General features: G+C 28.9%; 1 protein-coding gene across 1 annotated transcript in view; it reads left to right on the top strand.

Annotated features, from left to right (window-relative positions):
• Positions 1 to 17,913, top strand: part of LOC136985318 (alpha-1,3-mannosyl-glycoprotein 4-beta-N-acetylglucosaminyltransferase A-like) — a 96,414-nt gene that overhangs the window by 53,578 nt on the left and 24,923 nt on the right. Inside the window, exons 2-6 of the mRNA XM_067282575.1 lie at positions 4,685 to 5,017; positions 6,714 to 6,847; positions 12,542 to 12,588; positions 15,371 to 15,484; positions 16,254 to 16,329. Coding sequence (XP_067138676.1) covers positions 4,685 to 5,017; positions 6,714 to 6,847; positions 12,542 to 12,588; positions 15,371 to 15,484; positions 16,254 to 16,329 — 704 coding nt within the window. The remainder of the gene's footprint in view (positions 1 to 4,684; positions 5,018 to 6,713; positions 6,848 to 12,541; positions 12,589 to 15,370; positions 15,485 to 16,253; positions 16,330 to 17,913) is intronic.

Raw genomic sequence — 17,913 nt, 5'->3', positions numbered from 1 at the left:
CTTATTGTACCTGTTGTTCTCTCCTCTACAGGTGTCATACCACACATACTACACAAAAGCCTGGGCACATTGGAATTGAATAGAAACACATACATCACACTGCAGAAAGCCACTATATTGAATACATGTCATATTGTGAGAAAATTCCTGAATACAGACACACACACTGATACACTTCTTTAATTTCTGTTTTGGTTACTATGCCTTGACTCTGGTTCGGCATAGTACACAGCCACCGGTGTTAACCGAGTATATCTCACTTAACCCAACATAATAATACAGCATCCCAACAAATAAGCATATATAATGTTTTGATGAATTTTAATTTTTTTTAAATTTATTTTTAAATCAGCTAATTTTTATAATTAATTTATATGTACTGTACTGTACAGTGAAACCTGCACTGAAGGGATAAGCTCAAAGTGATCATCTTACACAGGTGGTCACATTAGCAGGTTTCACTGTAAATGTGTGTTAAGTCAAGTCATGGTTTCAATAAAATATTGTTTAGTGGCATGGCATGACTTCCGAAGTTGCTGATGCACTTTGTCTCAGTCCTTAGCAATATGAAGGAAGTCTTTATATTGAAGTTTTTGAAATGTTTTTTACTGGGGAAAAAATTAAAATATTTGAAAATTAATTTTGAAGACAGTCTGTCCAAAACTGGGAACCACCGTTTATTCACTTCTAGTGTTCCAGAATACAAACATTTGACAACCCGACCTCTCTTTTTAGGCTGCTTGGCCAACGAATCTTAAAAACATCTTTTAAAAAGCAACCTAAAAATAAAGGTCAGGTCATCAAATGTTTGTATTCTGGAACACTAAAGTGAATAAATGGTGGTTCCCAGTTTTGGACAGACTGTCTTCAAATTAATTTTTATAGAATTGCCATTTGACAAAATTCTACAATAAAAATATTGCTTGTTTCTACTTAGAATCATTATTTCATAATCATTTATGATCATTTTTATTTGTAGTTATAGTTTAAATATTTTGATGAATGGCTGATGAACAGAGCTAAAATATCACTTTTTTTTTTTTAAATTGAAAATGTATTAATGCAATGTTATAAAAAGATAAGCAACCTTTTCTGGATCTGGGCTGCAATAGACTTTCATAGGCTTTAAGTCTGCTGAGCACCAACATACATCATAACTGCCAATATACTAGGTATTAAAATAATGCTGTATATGCTAATGACATATAAATTCTTATTACTAGTTTGTATCATTTTTTCATTAGTCAAATTTAGTTTGAATGTTCTTTGTCATGAATAAAAGTCCAATTAGAGTTGCACAATGGTAGAGATGGAAAACAGGAAAATAAAATTACATTGCCAAAACCCAGGGGCTGCATATTAGGGTCTTGCAGGCTGCAGGTTGCTCGTGATTGATTTATATGAATTAAAGTTTGTTTTGGATAAACAAAAAAAGTTAAATATGTCTATATAAATAAAAATATCTGAAGAACATTAAAGGGATTTTAAAAAATCATTGATTTTTAGTTTAAATCTCAAGCCTGTAAGTAGCAATCAAATTTTATAGCCATGGATATATGAAAACTGAAAAAGAAGCAGTAAAACTTTCAATAGCACATTCAAAAACAAATCTGTATTGTTAACATATATTAGAAAGTACTGAATAATTAAGTCCAGTAAATAATCACTGACAAAAAGCCATGAAATATTTACTAGTACAAAATGTCTAAAAATTACTCTTGTTCATTCTCTGGCATAATTTTAGTTGTGATTTGATGCATTAACTTAGAGTTCCCATGAATGACCTAAGTCATTTATTAATAGTCCCCAAGCTCATTGTCATTTTTTTTCTAAGAGGGATTATATTAAAAAAAATCTTGATAATTTTTTTTTTCTTTCCATATCAAAATCTTATTAAAACATAAAAATATGCTATTACCGTATTAGCCCGAATATAACGCGACTCCAAAATTTTCATAAAGATATTTAGAAAAAAAAATAATACTCATAAAAGAATTCAAAGAAAGTAAAATTCAATCAGATAAGCATTTATTTAGGTATTTATAGCTAATAACACAGGTTACATTCATGTCAATAAAATTAAGTAATGTAAAACAAAATTAATATTACGTAAGTAACAACAAAAAACGGAAATGTTTATTCAGAATCTGAACTGTTTTCAGAATGAGAACTCATTGACTTCCGTTATTCATTATTGACTTTCGCGTTAGGGGGTAAAGCTGGTCTATTGACAAATTTTCTCGCAGTAGTACGAAATTTCTACTGACTTAACTTGAATGAGTCATATTTCTTCCCCATTTACAAATAAACCCGATGGCTATCGGTGAAACATGAGATAAATTACAGCGAGTTGAAATTTGATATGTTTATTTTTTGCGTTTTACGTATCAAATTACATTAAATTTGACACAAATAAAGCATTTTTGTCAATATAGAAATATTTTACATTGTTTAAAAGTAGAGAAAATAAAGAAAAGAAAGATGTAATAATAATTTTTCGAGCAAAGCCAAAAATTTCACAATTTTAAGATAAAAAATGGCGTCTGTGAGAGCCCACGTGACTAAAAGGCGGTCGAAAAATCACGTGACTAATGAACTTCGAACAAGCGGAGACATAGCCTTACTATAGTAGCGCTATGCAAACAAAAGCGCAGGCCTACTAACTAGATCACATGGTTGTTTTGAAGTGGTCGGTCGAGCTAGGTCTGACGTTCAGTCGCGTTTCAATCTCTGTAGGAAAATGTCCTTGTTTATATTACGTTCCATTACTTAAACCCCGAATTTAGCGCGAGTCGATTTTTTAACGGAAAATAAATGGTCGAGAAATATCGTGTTATATTCGGGCTAATACGGTACTTTATTTTTTATTATGTTACAGTACTAATAAATAATAGAAATTTATTTTTGAAGTAATAAATTAATTAAATTATTCATTAAGAATTATTTTAAATATATATTTTTAAAACAAAATTTGTTAGTAATTTATTAAATTTATTAAAAATAATCATCTATTTAGAGTTGATATTTGAACTTATCAAAAATGTCATTTGCTTTTTCTGCACAAATTATCATTTTGAGATATTGAAATGTAAAGCTGTTATAAGTAAAATATTTCAGAAATTTTTTATTATGGTATAATTAATTTTAATTTAATTTATAACTATTGTACTTGATTGCTTCTTGTTCTTTCTACATTTATTGGAGGAAAAAGCACAAAATTGCTGTGCTGCTATCACACAGGAACACACATGATGAAGAGAATAGACTTTATTTTCTATCACCCATTATTTTTGTACAAAGAGGCAGATATGCATTTTGGGCTATTTGTCCCTCTTCAGTTCTTTTTGTACAGTTATAAATATTGCATAATAAATTACATTAAACTTAATGTATGTTTATATTACATATGTTATTTATAATTATACTATACATTTATATTATAAGTATTATGTTTGATTTTTATATATTAATATTACAATATCAAACTTTTTATTATGTGAAAAATTAATGTTTGAATAAGAAAATATGAGAAGTTACTTTATCTTAATTTTGATTTACATTTCTAACTTTAAATTTTTATTATTAAACAAGTCTGAATAATGCATTTATGCATTCATTTTATTGATATCACCCTACAAAATGTTAATATTAAGGTGTGATAGATGAAATTTGCCATTCAGTTTATGATTATTTATATATACTATGTATATAGCTATAGCCCGTGTAAAAAATATTACTATTATTTTTCTGTTATTCCTGAACTTTACTGTTAAGTTTATTATTACTTTGAACTTTATTATGGATTATTAACAATTCACTATTGTGAATTTGACATGTAATAAATTATTTGGGAGAATTGTGCCCAAGTCAAATAATTTATAGGATTTTAGTGCTTTTGCAGGCAAATTTTTAAGGTATGTAACTTAAATGTACCTTGAAAAACTTAAATAATACATACTTTAAATGAAAAGATAGCTAATAAATTGATTACAGTAGATGAAAATTGCAATTATTGATTTAAAATATAAATTAATTAATATCATGCATATTAAATCACATGGTTAAATGAACGGATTTTTTTGTTAATATATTTTGATACATATATGTGACTTTTGACATTAAATTCAGATTTAAAATAAATGGAAATTTTGGTATTTACACAATTATGTGTAAATATTGTAAGGGTTTTTTAACATTTTAATATTTCAAATTATTTTTGTTTTAAAAATATTATATAACTACTACTATAATAATCCTACAAAACCATTCTGTTCTATAGATTATAATAATTTAGTTTTAAATCTTAGTGTTTTTATTTAAATTTACATAAGAAAAATATTAAATTTTAAAGTACATAATTTCTCTCTGAATTCAAGAAGTTAAAATTTGAAAAAAAAAAGATATTAAATTTTAATAGCAAATAATTTTATTATTAACACATTTCTATTAAATTTCTTGCTAAACTAAAATTCTATAAAATAATTGTTAAATGTAATGATATTCTCAAAGAAATATTTTAACTTTTATTTTTAAAATATAATTAATAAAAAATTTAGTATAGATATAAATAAATTTTAGCTAATTATCAAATTAAGTGTTTTTATCTAATTTCATAGACATTACTGGAAATATTCAAAAACTTTTTATAAAAGTAATAATCTTACTTAAGCCTTTATTTTAATAGATCTATCTGAAGAACAAATTTTACAACAAAAGATAGCTGAATTACAAGAAAGATTGCGACATGCTGAAATGTTAAATACTGAAAGGAGAAGAGATATATTAGCACTTCGCGAAAATATTGGAATGCTAATACAGCTTGCAGATCAACCACATCGCAACAATACAAATTTTACTCATCATTTGGGTCGTGAAACATTATGGAGAGAGAATCTCTTAATGAACTCAAGATCATTAGATTTACAACTTCCATCCATTCATCATTTTTTGCCCCATTTATTAAGTAATCCTGATGGTTTACAACCTTCATTCAAACTTTCAAGAGGTCGTACTGGAGGTATTTATTAAAATTTTATATTCTGTGTAAAATGTATTTGCAGAAATTCACTAACAATTTTTATAGTAAACAAAAGAAATATAAGAAATTGTTTTGTCATCGTTACTTTTAACAGTCAAAATAAAATAATAAAATTTCAAGATTCATTTTGTTGGTTTTACATCAGTATTGAAAATTTTCAGAAATTTTTCTACTAACTTGTACTAGTACAAAATTTTAGAATAAAAATATTTCATTATACGGGGTGTCCAGACTACCGGTACCATGTTTTTCTTGAAAATTGGAATATGGTAGAAAATTTTTTTATAGTCAAAGCCAATATGAAGAATAAATTGGTAACATTATCATTAGTTGGGACCCAGAAGAAATAGGACTAATTGTCTTAACTCTGAATTTACATATTAGAAAAAGGGTTGACTTGGATACTGTTGGTTAGAGCTTTTATTGTAAGAAGCAACATTTGTTAGAAAATTTTTTTATCATCTATCATTTACAAAATAAACTAAACTTTTATTTCACTGTATATTACTGTAAGTCATATTGCAGCCTCCAGTCTTTGTATCTATTCATTTTTGGTAATTTCTCAAATATTCATTTATACAAGATAATTCAAAAAGTCTCACTTATTTTAAAAATCATTACACATGTATTGCTGAAGATACCTTGATGAACATGAAACAGTGCATGTAGAAACTGAAAGTTTTTGGTCCCTACAGATGCTCAATATGCACACTATGGGTGACTTGGCACAGGTATGTGGTAATCTAGTTCCTACCATGTGCAGCTTGGATGGTCTCCACAGCATTGACAATGCAATTCTTTAGCTCTGTTATGTCAGAAGACAATGGTGGTACAAACACAGTGTCATGTTTTCTGCAATATGGATGGCCACCCAGTCAATTTCTTCTTATACAGGCAGCCAGATTCTTGAAACTGTGTGTAACATGCACAAATTGTCTGTTGGTGGGTGCTTTGTATATATGAGGAGAAAACTATGCTGAATGGTGATAACAGACTTGCTAGCATGAAACTCTAGCACACAAAACACTTTCTCTGCTGCAGTGGTTGCATTTTTACTGTATTCTACCTGGCAGCAATTTAACGTAACTACACCTGGCAGGAAAGTTACAAAGAAACTTTCAGAGTTTCTTGATGTCAATGTGCAATATTGGTCATATAAGATCATTAACTATAGGGTACTGGTTTTTCAAAATCAGGAAGACCTTTTTGACTTACCCTGTACATTTTGAGCAACCAGAACTTATTTTTAAAAAAATCCAGCAACAAGTTGCTTAACTTTCCCTGCAACATTTAAAACTGTATCTGTTATAAAGAGATTTTTAAAAATAAAATACATTTTTAATTATTATAAAATGGCAAAAACTTAATTTTGAAGACAGGGACGGGTTTTATAAAAGATTGTAAATGCTAATCATAAGTAAAATCATCATTAAGTCCAACCTTACTTGACATGACACAAGATCCCTCTTTATCTCCCCCACTAAAGTTTAATAGCATCAATCCCTCTAATACACAAACCTCCCTGCAAAATTTCTGCCAAATATTTTTAAATATATCAATATATAAATAAATAAATATAATTGTGAAATTATTGTTATATAATTTATATATAGTTATAATTGTGAAATATTGGAAAGTAATTTTTTTTAACATTAAAATTAAAAAAATTTTTTAGCTACTGTTGTTTTAGGTGTTCCTACTGTGAAGAGAGATGTACAAAGTTACTTGATATCAACGCTTCAAAATTTAATTGATAATATGACTCCAGAAGAACAGGAAGAAACATTGATAATTGTATTTATTGCTGAGGTAGATAAATTCTTAGCATTTGAATACATTTAAATTTTTGATTTAAAAATTAAAAATATCTATTTTAAATGTTTAATTTTTAAATAGAATATTTTATAATTTATTTATTTATTATTATAAAACAATTTACATATTTACCAGTAGTTTTTTTTAACAGTTTAATGAGTGCAATAGTATTTTAATTATATTCTAAATATAAGTTGTTATACAGTAGATAGAATCAATCACTTTTCAAACCAGTACAATATTTTCATCTTCGTGATTCTCACAACAAATTTTAAATATAATGTTTTGTTTGATTGTTCAAATACATAGTGTTCCTTACAGTTTAAAAATGTTTACAAATGAAAATAAGCTATTTTACATGTACAGAACATTTTTAAGTATAATTTACTATAAAAACCCAAACTTGATATGATCTGAGGGTAAGACTAATAGTATTTATGCACATATAAATAAAAGCTTTCACTTTTCATTCCCATTTTTTACATCCCTACATAGGTTTTTCCAGGCAGCTAGGAAAACTTCAACATCTCTTGCATTGATACATCTACCTTTGATAACTTGCTCTTATTTTTCTATTTTTCAGTAATTTTTTGAGTATTTGTGGCTTTATAATCCTAGCATTATCCTAATCCAATACAAATATAATTTTTTTATCTGAGCTTTCTCAGATAGAAGATTAATAAAAGAAAAAGGAATGCCTAAGACAATTGTATTCTAGTACTGCTTATCAAATCAAAGTTAATCATTGTACTTCAGAATCAGTAATTGCTAATAAAGGTCTCCTTCAAGGTGAACCACTTAGCCCCATTCTTTTTAATCTGTTTATCAATGATCTTCCAGATTTCTTTCACAGTTATAACACTATGGGTCTATCACCATTGATTGAATTGAATTGTCTTTTGTTTGCTGCTGATATTGCAGTACTTTCTTATGCTCCTATTGGTCTTAAGCAGAAAATCTTTTATAGGATTATTGTTGGACTCTCTCTCTCTGTGTGCCATATCAGAAATCCTGACATCGGCGAGCACCTGGCGCGTGTTAATAAGTGGTTAGTAAGATGTCAAGGTGTATCCTGGGGGAAGTTACAACCAGAGTGGTTCCCTGTTGCCTTCTCTGGTGTGTGATGTTATGCGAGGGTAAATGCCTTCCGGAAGGTCTTGTAAGGGGAAACTGGCCCCTATTCAAGTTTTACAAATGTGGAGAAAACCCAGAAAACTCCACATGGCCAGCCTGTCCGATTACATATTAATGATGCTAAATCTAAGATGATGATTTTTCAGAGAGGTGCTAAGCTGGGAAAAACTGATAAATTCTATTTAATCAATTCTAAATTGGAAGTGGTGTCATCCTATAAATATTTGGGTATTTATTTTTCTCCACAGGGCTTGCTTTCTTTACATTTAGACAAAGTAATTACAAAATTTAAACTGAAACTTGCTAATTAATAAAGCTAATGATTAGAATGAAACAATCTTCTGTTAAGTCATATTATTGATTGTTTGATTCCTTGATCATATCAAGTTTGGGTTTTATGTTTCCTGTTTGGAGTCCATGTCTTATTGATGGACTGGAGAGAAGACAATTGAGATTCATTAGATCGATTTTTCATCTTAATCGTTTGGTACCTGGACCTGTTTTGAGATTTGAATTGGGTAGACTGCAGTTAGCTATAAGTTTAACTATGGCTATTTTACATTATTGGTTTAAGATTCTAGAACTGTTAAGAGTCTGATCTCAGGAGCTTGGTTTATAACAAATTAAAATTAGTAACTACTAATTCTTCAGTTACAACTTTGTTTTTCCTCAGTGGAGTGTTTATTGTCTAATTTGGGGTTTTCCACTATTTATTGCTCTGTTTTCTGATAAAAGGCTTTTGTTGGTCAAACTTCAACAATCTTTGAGAGAGAAATATTGGGCTCAAGATGGTCTTTATATAGAGCAGAAGTATAGTTGAAAAATTCTTTATTCTTTTCATGAACACCTGAAAGGTATTTGTTGTTAAATTTAAATTATAAGATTAAATCTTTGATGATACAACTACAGCTTAACAAATATACTGTTTTTTTAAATCGTTGTAGAATTAATGTAACACCTTGTTCTAATTATTCCTTTTGTAATCTGTATTTTGAAAATGTTAAAAATCATTTGTTTGTATCTTGTGAATGTACTGAAAATTTAATATTAAAATCAGTTATAAAAAATTGAAAAATAATTTTGTGCTATGATCATAATTTAAGTTCTGTAACATTATTTAAACTGTGTAGATATTTTTGTTATTTAGTAAATATGTTACAATAGTTTCTAAATTTCAATTCATTTATAATTGTACCTGAATAATAATAATGATCATAATATATGTAATTATGTTGTTTTTAAAGTGTTTTGTATCTCCTTTGTAAAAGCAAAAAGCCATATCAAATAAATGATTGATTGATTACTTGTATATTATTATATATATAATATACAAAGCAAAACCACTTATTTTTTATTTTTGATCACTCTTGGGTTTCTCCAAAAAGCAAAAGGGGTCACATATGGGAGGTGGGCTACAAGTGTGTCATTTATAATTTTTATTTCATCATACACTATTACAAGATTTTCAACAATTTACAAAGACAAGAAGGATGTTTATTCAAAATTTAAGCAAGTAAACTAAAGACTAAGTTTCAAAAATAGTGTTTTAATGATAAAATTAATATTTTGTCAAAAAAAATTATTTTTTGTGTTATTAATAACTTGATTTAGCAAACTTGAATATCAAAGATACTCACAGAATGCCTTTAATATTTGAAATAATTTAGTCTGATGAAGTCTTTTAAATAAGATCACATTTTAGTTTTTAAAAAATTTGTTCTGGATTTTACAGTTGTTTACAATTCTGTTAATGAATGCAAGTCTTCGAGAAAGTTGCCAGCCATCCTAATGCTCTTGTTTACTGTAAAGAAATTATATTTCATTGGTTAATAGCAGTCATAATAGCATTCCTGGAAATAGAACAAAGAAAGCAGCTCCATATGACAAAGAAATTGCATTTGAAGTAACTGCATGACTAGGCTTGTGAAAATGGCCACATATTAGATGCTGATTTGTATGGAAGGGATCAAAATAATATGGCCACTTATTGAAGGTGTTCACAAAATAGAGGTCTATGTCCCATCTAAATCAATGGAAAGATTTTGGGAAATTTTTTTAATGGTCGCAAAGGGATGGTTATAAATATATAGCTTTTTTCTTTTTGTAATCTTGTTTTTGGCTATGCAGAATTGTTTGTTTTAATGCTTAACATATGCTGATTGTTACCTTACTTTCAGAACATGACTATAGTATGTATGATTTAATGATTATCAAAAGTTACCTTTTGATAATCATTTTGATGTTTTTGTCGGGTTAAAAAATAGTTTTGTTGTGATTTTGTAAGGAACTGAGTCCGAGCGTTAGTTTTATTTTATTATTATTTTTCGTTTTATTATATTTTGTTTGGGGCTTATGTTTATTTAGGATGAAGGTTCCCCACCACTCTCTTAGTAATAACGAAAAAAGAAGATAAACCAACTCACGAAAAAAACAAGCGCCATAGGAAAATCTCGTGCACTTGCGCTGCCCAGCGGAAGTAAACAGTCTGCAGAAAAAAAAGATGGAGGGGGAATCACCACACTCACTAGAAATACTTACTAAACCGTAATAACATCCCAGAAAATTGTGCTAAATACTTTGTAAACAGTTTATAAGCTTTTGTCGGAAAATTAAAGCTGCCAGAAAGAAACTTAATGTTAGAAAACTAAGTATGTAAATAAGGGGAGTAACCCAGCTGAGTTGTGACGTCACCTCACAGCATAAAACCAGCACGTCAACCGAAGAATGACGAGGTGATTTCCAAAGTGAGGTGATTCCTGGTCAAAGTTCTGATTGAGAATTAGGCGATCCAAGGTGTTTAAAAAGGAGTTCGATTTGACGATAACGCAAGGATTGAGGATATAGGTTCCTAGTATAGTGAGGTGACGGGTAGACGTTTAGTTCGTAAGAGATTCTGTTCATAGTTTCTAAGTATTTGATTTGTCGAATTTTCAAAAGGGGAATTAATATTAAGTTAAGCTAAGTAGCTGAGTTTATTGTCGGGTTGACTTGTTGATTTTCGTTAATAAATTTTGTTTTGGATTATTGACAAATTGTACATAGTAAATTCTATTTACTAATTAAATATATTTGAAACTTTTTTGCTTTGACTTGATATTTGTCGTTATTCTTACTAATTTTTTGGTGCACGCGTAAAAGCCCAGGCCTGGCAAACTAATCTCGAATCCGCATAAAGTACCCGTTAGGTTAACGGAAGTTTTACCGGCTGCAGTTAGTGTCGGTTTCCTAAGATACTAAAAATAGTACTTTACAATTTTGCTGGATATAACTTTCAAATTTATATTATTCTATTTTCTTACAAATTTGTCTCAATTAATTGTTTATAATTATAATTATAATTGTTTTTTTATTTTTTATTTTTTTGACAAAGATAATATATTATATCCTGTCAGAGAAAGTTCACAAATAAAGCAATATAATAAAGATATATGATTAAAAAATAAAGCACATTTCTCTTTATTTTTGAATTATAGCACTGATTAATTTATTTGAGATCTGTTGTTATTTTAAATAAAAATTTTATTTAAAAACAATCTTGCCTAAATGTATTATTACTATTATGTTATTTTATATTTTAAATATTAAATGTGACTTAGTTTGTTGTATAGTTGGAAAACATTGAATTGATAATCTTAAATTGAAAAATATCAATAAGTGAATTATCTGAATGCTACTGTACTTTAATTTAGTACTTGTTCAGGAAAAATAAGAATAAAAATTTACTTATAATAACAACAAAAATAAAAATGACAATCATACATAATTATGTTGAATGTATGCTATTAATTCTATATTGCATTGTACAGTATCATTTATAACTTTCAGAACTATTTATAACCCTGAAATTCTTCCATTAAATGGGATTTTTTAGCAAAAATTTAATGGCAATGTCTATATATCAAATGATTTTACTGAAACTTTTATTTAACATTTTTTGCAGATCTAATTATGGATATAACAATATTGGATAATAGTGAATATGCGTTTTTAAATAACGCTACATTGTAGTTTTTTAATGTAGCTTTTATAATATCAGACCTATTCAAAATTATACAAAAATGAATATTCTTTTAAATGAGACTATTCAGAAGAGATGTATCTGAAACTGTTTAAAAACTAACATTTAATGTTTTTATATATTATAGCAGTGATTATTACTAAAAGAAACTCTGAATTACTGGAACCTTAATATTATATTGCAGTGACAAATATAAACTCAACTCTTAAAATAAGTACCTTGTTAAATATCTGATTGATAGAAATAAAATTTGTTATACAGTAATTTTTATTTAGTAGTAATAGCAAAATTAATTGGAAAAATGTATGATTTTCCTTGTATGTTCTACATCGTATTATTATGTAAGGATAGATTAATATTTTGCTACATAGTTTAATTGAATCGTTATTATATTTAATTATTTTCTACATATCAGTATCAAATATACAAATGTATGTAAAAATATATTACACTCAAAAATATTTTATTAAATTTGAAATTAATGATGATTATATGTATTAGTTTTTAACATATTTTTTTATATTTATTTTTTGCAGACAGACTATGATTATGTTCAAAAACAGGCAACAGAAATTGAAGAAGAGTAAGTCTAAATTAATATATTTAAGTCAAAGTTTAAACTGTAGTCATGATCATACAGTATTTGTTTTATTATTACAACAACAAAAAAATGATTAACGATTTTTCATTTAATACAATATATATATCAGGGTTATGAGTTAGAGTTGATGTCTTGTCTCTGATTCTGATCTTTAATACAAAAAAATCATATGAATATTACAGTTACTGTTATAACATTTTTGCACTGTGTGATATTTTTTCATTAATATTACCATTATAACCAATTTGGCACTATAGATAGACATTAAATGCCATCTCTTATTAAATTTAATGAGACATGGCAGCTTTGTTGTAAATAAGAATTTTATAAATTAGTCTGAAAATTTATTAAATAAACTAAAAACAATTAATAAGAATGATTGAACTAATGAGTTTGGTCTAAAAGTAGACTATGAGATAGGAATAAATGTATATACCATACAAAGATAACACATACCAAACTGGAACAAAATTACAGCCTGCTGAATGCTTTAGATTGACTATACAGTGGATAATCTCATTCAATGTGCAATAGTTATATCTATCAGTTAGTTTGATATTAATTCCAAACATAAACATAATTAGATCTGTATTCAGATCAAATTATATACAGTCAAACCTGTTTTTATGCGGTCTTTTTATGTGCGATTTTTTTTATGCGAATTTTTAATTTTTGCGGGTTTTTTGTGCGATTTTTTTATTTGTGCGGTATAGTTGGCGACTAGTCTCGTGCGATTCGTCATGTCTCACGTTGACTTATCATAGCTAAATAAACTTATTATAGCATAAATGCACTTATTATAGTAATATTATTGCATGAATATGCGAAAAATGAAATAATTTACTTTTTAAGTCAACAAAACACCACCTGGACAAAAATATGTAAAACAGACGATAGACCAGACGATGCACTCAAGTGCTGACATCTGTTGTCAATAAATTCTATTTCGTATGGTTTTGAGTTATTTTCTATGTGAGACTTTTTTAATGCGGTCCCTGTTGACCGCGTAAAAAAAATATTTTTTAATTGTGTTGCGAAAACTATTATTTACAGCCATTCGTGAAGTTTTGTGAGATTTTTTTTATGCGTTTTTTTTAATGCGGTCCCTATCCACCGCATAAAAACGGGTTTGACTGTATATATTCGGAAGAGGAGATTTAATGGATGTTGAATAGTGTAATTGGTACGTATCTGCATAGTAAGCAGAAGTTAAATTTGAATCCTACTCTGAACATACCTTTTCAGAATTTCCTAAATTTATTTAATTTTCTAATTATTAAATTTGTAATATTAATACCCAATAGTGGCCTAATTATCTATTTGTATACCAAATTTGTTAATTATTCTTAATCAGTTTAAATATTTTTAAATGATATAAAATAAATTTTGAATTAGAATTAGTGGAAATGATCGATATCAATATATTTATTCGTGTTTGATATACTATAATATACTTAAAAAATATAGTATATTTAGTTGAAATAATAATAATAAACTTCAATATGTTAATTTATTGTTAGTATATCATAGAATGATGTGTCGTTAGGAATTGAGTATCAAATTTTTAAATTAAAGTTTATATTTAAAAAAAGTTATGGTGTAGTTTACAAGTCCACAGAATTTAGTGTGACCAGAGGGTCGGCACCAGACTGGTGATTTTTATGTTAGGACTGACACCACTGTGTCTTTTAAGGCAAACACAGAAACCTTGTTGGCTGCGGTTTCAGTTTTGTGTTCACGTTCACATATGTAGACACTAGGGGTTTGGGATGGAGACAGACTGCGAGACATCGCGCCCGAAAGAAGTGCACACTACAACTTACTTATAAAAGAAAAAATATCCATTTATTTATATAACCTATTTACACATATACATAGGATAACAGAGAGTTCTGTTTAGCTTTACAGTGTCTAAAAATTGGATAAAGCTATATAGCGTAACATGATTGCGTATTTAAGTTAATGAGTTCCTAGCTGAGAGCACATCATGGTGTTTCGCATCACGCTTACAATATTACACGTGATGCGGAATACCTTGATTGGAGCGTTGATTGTCGAGGTTGTAGATTGCCTGATGAAATCATCCTGGATCATCGAGGGAATTTGAGTTCGTTATGTCAGCTTGTCACGTTTGGAGGATGGTAACAATGGACAGGAACGATGGTCAAGGGATTGGTGGAAGGGCAGAAGAAAGGATCGGCAGACTCTCGGCGACCTTCTTGTCCTCAATTCAATCCTTTTATATCAGGGGTTCTCCTCCCCCTTTGGTTTCGATGCCTTCTTTTTAGCCACATTACTAATTTCAGCCAATGGTGAATATTTGTTGTTAGTTCCTGGTGACATATTCAATGAGTCTCTTGGGAAAAACAGTGACTCTGGGGAGAGAGATGTGATCATCCTCCAATAATTAAATTGAAAATTTTGTTTTTGCCGGGTTTGAACTAATTTAACAATCGAAAGACGAAAGAATTTCGTCAAGTCCAGTCTCTCACATTAGCATTATATAATTACACTATTATTACGGGGCAAAAGTAAATGATAAAGTTATTTTGAAATTGTTTTTCAAAGTTCAAATCATTTTAACATTACAGTTGAGGATAACCCTATATTTTGTCACTTGCCATGACAAACAGATAAAGAAACTTTGCATAACTAACATTTGGATGATGATTTAATTCATTACTTACTGTAGTTATAAATAATTAGATTTAATTAAAAAATTAGTATTTAATATAATTACTATAGATTATATTTGTTGTTTCAGATTTCATTTATATACATCATCTGGTTTATTAGAAATAATATCACCACCTTCTAATTATTATCCTGATTTTAATAAGTTACGTCAAACTTTGGGTGATGATATGGCAAGAGTAAAGTAAGTAAACTAAATCATGTTGTATGTATATTTTTGATATGATTATTATAAGTTTGTCAAAAAATATTGGTATATGTTAAAACAGAATATTTCATTTCAATTGTCTATGACACCTAATAATTGAAGAAAGTAGAATAACAAATAATAACATACTTGAGTTTGAAAATACAGCCATACATCATTACTAATCTTGATGTGTTTATGAGAATAATTTGGGCATCAGGAAGAGTTTTTCATTATTTCTTATTGGAAAAATGCTAACTAATTCTCATTTCATCCAAATAACCTCAGCCAATTTTCCTAAATGACATTAAAATACTGTTAAACTATATTGCTTAATTCTTGATTTTAGCATGATGTTAAATATGAGGTTTTCCTCCTTTTATTATGGAGCAATTTCTGGTTGGGCATGAGTAGTTGCCTATGCAAACCTCACTTAACTTTTGATGTCCACTTGTGAAAGATGAATGTTACCTGAGTCCTGACAATGGGTGGCTATGCACACACTTCAGTTAATAATCTATTTATTTTCTCTAATCAAATGGAAGATTACAACCAAAAACATCTTTAAAGATAACCAAAATATTTATTCTTTTAACAGCTATTTTCTTGCTATTAGAATGTTTTTACTATAAAATTATGGAATGCAAATTAGAGAACAAAATGTTTACACATTACTTCATTCAGCTAACATTAATGTTGATAATATATTGCAATATAGACTATGATTAATTAATATGATGAATAATTTTTTTAAATTAAATTTTAGATGGAGAACTAAACAGAATTTAGATTTTGCATATTTGATGATGTATGCTCAACCAAGAGGAACTTTTTATGTTCAGGTTAGTATAAAAGTTTAATTTTCATAATTTTTTCTTAACATTTACATTTACATTTACACATGTATGTACAGTACATAGGCTGTTTTTTTTCAAGCTCTGATGGTCCACAAAAAAAAAAAAAATCAAGTGTAAATAACAAAATGAATTTATTACCAAAAGTTAGGTACAAACATGATTACTTTTCAACATAATCACCGTGAAGATTGAGGCATTTGTCATATCTGTGGATGAGCTTTGCCATCTCCTTGTCATAGAATGCTGCTGCCAATGACTTGAGATGGGCCCTAACATTGTTTTGAAGATTGTCATTAGTCTCAAACCTCTGCCCTCCTAGCCACTTTTTCCGTTCAGGAAAGAGGTGGAAGTCGCTCAGCGCTAAATCGGGGCTATGTGATGGGTGTTTAAAGGTGTTGAAGACTTCCATCCAGCTTGGAACTTTTTAATATGTGAAGACTTCCACCTCTTTCTTGAACGGAAAATGTGGCTAGGAGGGCAGAGGTTTGAGACTAATAACGATCTTCAAAACAATGTTGTTAAGGCCATCTCAATTCACTGGTGGCAACATTCTATGATAAGGGGATGGAAAACCTTGTCCACAGATATGACAAATTCCTCAATCTTTACAGTGATTATGTCTAAAAGTAACCATGTTTGTACCTAACTTTTGATAAACAATAAATTCATTTTGTTATTTACTCTTTTGTTTTATGGACCATCGGAGCTTGAAAAAAAACTCGCCCTTGTAGTTAAGTTATAGAAATTTTCATTTTTTTACATAGATTTTTTAATGTAGTCTTTATACAGCTGTCTGCATTGGTGCAAAGCTCAGTCATTCTGGATAGTGTCCAAATGGAAACATGTTCTCTCTGTGATGATGACTGCTGCATATGTTTGTGGAGGAGGACTGGCCAGTGTTCCAATCTCACATTTGTTGTTGAGTGGCAAATGGCCATCACACATGTGACAGTCAGGCTGTCCCAAGAGAGGACTCCCAATCTTCTCTAGTTGTGCTGAAAGGTAATCTGATGTCTTGTGTATTGGCTGCAGAATACAGCCAATTGTTCTGCCTATGCTGTCAAGCTACCCAGGTGTCATTTACCAACAAGACAATGCTTGACTATATACTGACTTTGTCAACAATGTCTTTGAGGATTTAATGCCTTCCCATGGTCAACCAGGTCCTCAGACCTATCACCAATAAAAAACATCTGGAACATACTTGGATGGCAATTGTAGCTGTCTCAGAATAACAATGAATTAGCTAACCAGCTGCAAACTTTATGGCAGAATCTTCTGCAGAAGACATAAGCAACTTAATTGACTCTATGCCACACCAAATTTTGTCTTATATAGCTGCTAGGGGAGGATTTACCACTTACTAAAATGTCATCTTGTTGCTGTCATTTCTTATAAAACATCTTTTTGGTTCCAAATTTGTGCATATCCTCAAACAATACATACATGCAAAGTTTTGTGACTGTAGCTTAATTTTTTGCAATAGAGGTTATAAACTTGGATAGAAACAGAACTTTGCAATATATGAAGTTCCTAAAAAATTTTTAAATTATACATAAAAATCTTTCA

This window comes from Centruroides vittatus, unplaced genomic scaffold (assembly GCF_030686945.1).
Source record: "Centruroides vittatus isolate TY-2023 unplaced genomic scaffold, ASM3068694v2 contig_958, whole genome shotgun sequence".
NCBI lineage: Eukaryota > Metazoa > Arthropoda > Arachnida > Scorpiones > Buthidae > Centruroides > Centruroides vittatus.
Note: the sequence above shows the minus strand (reverse complement) of the source record. Positions and strands in the feature narration are given on the sequence as shown.